The sequence below is a fragment of the Otolemur garnettii genome, unplaced genomic scaffold (assembly GCF_000181295.1).
Source record: "Otolemur garnettii isolate 467f Iridium unplaced genomic scaffold, OtoGar3 scaffold00061, whole genome shotgun sequence".
In the NCBI taxonomy this organism is placed as follows: Eukaryota; Metazoa; Chordata; class Mammalia; order Primates; family Galagidae; genus Otolemur; species Otolemur garnettii.
This window is the reverse complement of record NW_003852456.1, coordinates 3,098,807-3,103,661: the sequence shown is the minus strand read 5'-3', so window position 1 is coordinate 3,103,661 and position 4,855 is coordinate 3,098,807. Positions and strand designations below refer to the sequence as shown.

Here is a 4,855-nt window from a genome sequence, read left to right as displayed (position 1 = left end):
GCCTCCCAAGTAGCTGGGACCACAGGCGCCCGCCACAACGCCCAGCTATTTTGCAGCCGTCATTGTTGTTTGGCAGGTCCGGGCTGGGGATTCGAACCCGCCGCCTTACATGGCTGGCGCGTGTACATGGCTGGCGCCTTAGCCGGTTGAGCTATAGGCGCTGAGCCCACAGATCAGTTTTATCTGGGAATGGACGAAGCCACAAAGGTGGGAGGTGACTAGGAACCCCTAGGCTGAGCAGTCAGCTAGAGGAGCCATGTGCTCTGCCTCCTTTCCTTAGGGTGGTTCCCAGTCCTGCCGGGTTATTAGATTGTTTAAAGTAGAGGTCCAGTCTTCTCAGGGTGCTGAGTTCCTGCAGGCAAAGACTGTGGGTAGTGGGGCTTTGCATGCTGTGGGGTGCAACCACACCCTTCTTGGGAGCATTCCCCGTGACTGACACATGTGGTCTTGCAGTGGGCTCAGCACACTTCTACGTGGAGGGCAGCTGTGACCCTGTCACTGCAAGCACACACAGAGAGGCAGAGGGGCCCGGGTGGGTACCTTGTCTGGCTTCTGGCTGATACCAGAGCTAAAATTTGTGGCTCCAGAGATAAGAGCTGAGCTCTAACATACTCGGCCTCTGCTCCCTTCACTCAGCACCTTCTCTCCAGCACCCCCACCCCCAGACCGGCCAGGCAGCTTTCCTCCAGGAAAAGAGCAAGCTCCTTCTGCACCGGCCAGTTCCTAGTCTAGCCTGAGAAGTGTTGCTTTAGGCCGGTAATAAACTACTAAGATTGCCTGCACGCACATATGCTGAGCAGTGCACGTCCTACATCTCATTTAACTCACATAGCCATCAGTGAGGCCAATACCATGATGCCTAGTTTAGAGAATTAAAAATGGAGACAGAGGAGCTGAACAGCTTGAGGGGGGTTACTCAGGGCCTGAGAGGCAGCCTAGGTTGTCTGCAGCGTTGGAGGCTTGGCCTCGGGGAGCAGATGATCCAGTTTGTGTTAAGACTGTGGGAAAAGGACAAAGCCCAAAGTGTTGGCAAATGAGGGTGTGTGCCGCTTCCTGCCCCCGTCATGGGGCCCTTGCCTCAGAGTGTCTCCCAGGGGCCGGCCAGAGGCTCACGACAGGCCCACGGTCCTTCACTTGCTGTAGGTCGTCGAGGCTGATGTACTTGTTCAGCTCAATCACTTTGTCCATCCAGAAGATGTCTGTCATTCCATGGTCTGAGAAAATGAGGACATTCAGGTTGTCCTGCAGGCCCCGGTCCTATGGGGTACACAAGGGCCATTGTTATAGCAGAGGGAGAGAGACAGTACTGTACCCAGATGAGAGTAGGACTCCATCTCAACAAAAAAAGGAGGAGGAGGAGGAAGATGCGGGGGATAGAGGGAGGACCAGCAGAGTTTCAGGGGACAAGGGCAGACTGGGCACCATTGCATCGGGTCACCTGGATCCACGTGGTCATGTACTTCAGAACTGTGTCCACAGCCTTGAGGGCATCCTCTCTCTGAGGAGATGAAGGGCCGTAGTGGTGGCCTTCCACATCAATGCGCTCATGGTATATGGCTGCCAGGTCAGCACGGCCACTCCTGGAAGGGACAGGAGGGAGGGGCACAACTAAGGGGGCCCTGCCAGCCCGCTCCCCTGCCACCCCCAGTCCTCTGAGAAGGTGCTCACATCCCCTGAGCTCTGCCCATGGGGAGCTCTCTGAGGGAAAAATTGCACATGGAAACCGACATTGCCAGCCCTGGGCACCTGGATGGTGAATGTCACAGAGCATGTCTCCTGTCACCCCCCCAACCTTATGGCATTGTTCATAGTGCTCCAAGGAGTGGGACAATATGGTACCAGGCAGAAGCTGGTTCTCACACCTGCACCCTTACCACCTGCCAGTATCACCAGGTCGGGCAAGAATAAGAACAGCATTATTTCAGCAGCCCTGCAGGAGGCAAATGGGTCGTTGGGGTGACATCAGCAGACAGCCCAGAATCTGCACCATGGGGACATGTTCAAGGTCAGCCCCGATGTGGACAGAGAGTGGATTCTAGGAGTGACCACACTTCCAGGGGCCCAGGAAGACCTGGTTCTGACAAAACGGTCCCTGTGGGCCAGAGTGTTGATGTAAAACTCCCAACTATTTCACCCTCAAGGCTGGGTGCAGAGTGCCTGGGACTAGTGACAGAGGAGGAGGTGGCAGAGCCCCGAGTGGAGGGGAGCACCTAGGAGTGAGCTCCCCATTTTCTATGGAGCACTTGCCACCGTGGGTCCCCTGCCCAGCGCTGGTTTTGCCCACACCCTCCTCATAAAGCGCCTGAAATAGACTAGAATGTGACGGTGATGATGATGGTGACAGTTCCTGGCTCCATCCCTCACTAGCTGCTCATCCTTCCCCAGCAGTGGCCAACATGAGATGAAGCAATGGAAAATAAAGGGAAGCTGATTTCTCTGCTTGGACTTTACAAGGGTTAATAGCGAATATTCTTGGCAGGTTGCCTGATTTCTCTTGAAAAACTACACTATACTTTTTTTCCCTATATGTATTTTAAAGACGCAAATGTATGAACTGGCTTGGTTTCCCAATAAAGGCCCCCAGCACTTGGGAGGAGAGGAATGCCTTGGATATTCCTGTCCTTGAGGTGGAGGGCGAGCCTTGAGGTTGAGAGAGCTTCACTTGCCTGACCAGGGGACCCTCTGGGCCTCAGGGGAGACTGTCTCCTCTGCTGCCCTGAGGCTAGACCCGGTGGCCTTCCTGTGTGCCTCACACACTGGAGGGCCACTTCTGGCCCATTTGCTTACTGTAGGCTGTAACTATCCCCCTCGGTGTCCTTTTCCCTCCTTAATTTGTGTGATTCTTCTGCCCCACCGGATGTTTCATTGTCCCTTGTATCTGAGCTCTGGCTTCTGCAGCTGTTGGCCAAATGTTTAGTGACAGTAAGCGCTTGACACAAGATACTGCCTGTGGGCCAGGCTCTAAGCTGAGGACTTGCACACGTATTACCTTATTTAATCCTCAAAACCACCCTAAAAGGTAAGAGTGCCTTTTTTTTGAGACAGTGTCTCACTTGCCCTGAGTACAGTGGTGTCGTCATAGCTCACAGGAACCTCAAACTCTTGGGCTCCAGTGATCTTCCTGACTTAGCCTCCCAAGTAGCTGGGACTACAGGTACCTGCCACCACACTTGACTAGTTTTTCTGTTATTAGTAGAGACGGAATCTTGCTCTTGCTTGGGCTGGTCTGAAACTCCTGAGCTCAAGTGACCCTCCTGCCTCGGCCTCTCGGAGCGCTGGGGTTGCAGGCGGGGGCCACCAAGTCTGGCCACCTGTTTGTTCATCGTCCTCCTGACTCCCCTCAGGAAGAAGTTAAGTTGAACTTTGCTATGATCCTCACACAGAGAGGTGTGAACACATGACGAAGTTTCAAGTTACAAGATATTTTTTGACTGGGATGGTTTCTGAACTAGCCAAATCTGGGGTGAAACTCTGGCTTCACTCCTCACTGACCTGGAGGTCTCAGATGAGCTGCAAAAGTATCTCTAGGCCTCAATTTCCTCCGTCAGAAAAACCTACTCAAAGGGTCATGCTGGGTTTTGAACAAGCCGATGTTTGTAAGGCGCTAGTGCTCTTTAGGGTAGCATTTCCTGTTTGAGACAGAGTCTCACTTGCCCTGAGTACATTTTTTTCAAACTGTGTGTCATGATTCCACATGTGGGAGAGAAAAAAGATTCTATGTCAATTTCTTTCTTTTTGAGACAGAATCTCACTCTCACTCTGGGTAGAGTGCTGTGGCATCATCACAGCCCACAGTAACCTCAAACTCTTAGGCTCCAGCGAGCCTCCTGTCTCAGCCTCCCGAGTAACTGGGACTACAGGCATCTGCCATCACGCCCAGCTAGTTTTTCTATTTTTAGTAGAGATAGAGTCTCACTCTTGCTCAGGCTGGTCTTGAACTCCTGAGCTCAGGCAATCTACCTGCCTCGGTCACCTAGAATGCAAGGAGCCACCACACCCAGCCGATGCTATGTTCTAATACGTTGATGTGCTGAGTACATATCTAAGAAGGAGAAGTGTGGGCAATTCTCCCAAAGTTATCTGGCCACAGGCCCTCCCTTTTTGCCAAATATTTACTAGTATTTTCTGAGATACAATTGTTCATGGAATCATTATTAGGGAAGTGCTGATGTTTATATTGCTTCTCCATTGTCCAGTAACATAAAAAAGGAGGTCCCAAACCCCTGGGGACTTTCTTATTCTCCATTAAACATTTCCAGATATCGGCCCCACAAAAGTGAAATCACTTGCTCACAATTACCTCCTACCGTCGGTTAACCGTCACCATGCAAGAGTCTCCCCAATGCTCTGAGACATCATTTCACCACCACTGAGCCTTCTTAATTCACATTCCGGTCCATGACTGGTCCCCAAAACAAGGAAGAACAATGATATGGCTGAGAATTCAGGACACTTACTTGAATGAGTCAAGAGCATCACTGACAGCGTTGGCAAAATTGATATCCGTTGGGACATTTTTATATTCTAGGCAGTAAGTAGGTCTGACACCAAGAATCTCAACCTCACAGCCTAAGAAGGAAACAGATGGCCAGCAGTTACTCTTCAATAACCGAGGTAGCACTATCAGCCTATTTCAGGAAGTAAACACCATTAGTCAAAATAAGGTTGTTTCTTTTTCTTTTTCTTTTTTTTTATTAAATCATTGCTGTGTACATTAATGCAGTCGTGGGGTACAATGTGCTGGTTTTATATATAATTCGAAATATTTTCATCAAACTGGTTAACATAGCCTTCATGGCATTTTCTTAGTTATTGTGTTAAGACATTTGTATTCTACATTTAGTAAGTTTCACAT

At 50.6% G+C, this 4,855-nt stretch overlaps 1 protein-coding gene across 1 annotated transcript in view; it reads right to left on the bottom strand.

Moving 5' to 3' along the window:
• Positions 1 to 4,855, bottom strand: part of ENPP6 (ectonucleotide pyrophosphatase/phosphodiesterase 6) — a 70,775-nt gene that overhangs the window by 11,930 nt on the left and 53,990 nt on the right. The window contains exons 3-5 of the mRNA XM_003792788.2: positions 4,458 to 4,569; positions 1,439 to 1,580; positions 1,078 to 1,257 (exon numbers count right to left, since the gene is read on the bottom strand). Of these exons, the coding sequence (XP_003792836.1) occupies positions 1,078 to 1,257; positions 1,439 to 1,580; positions 4,458 to 4,569 (434 nt within the window). The remainder of the gene's footprint in view (positions 1 to 1,077; positions 1,258 to 1,438; positions 1,581 to 4,457; positions 4,570 to 4,855) is intronic.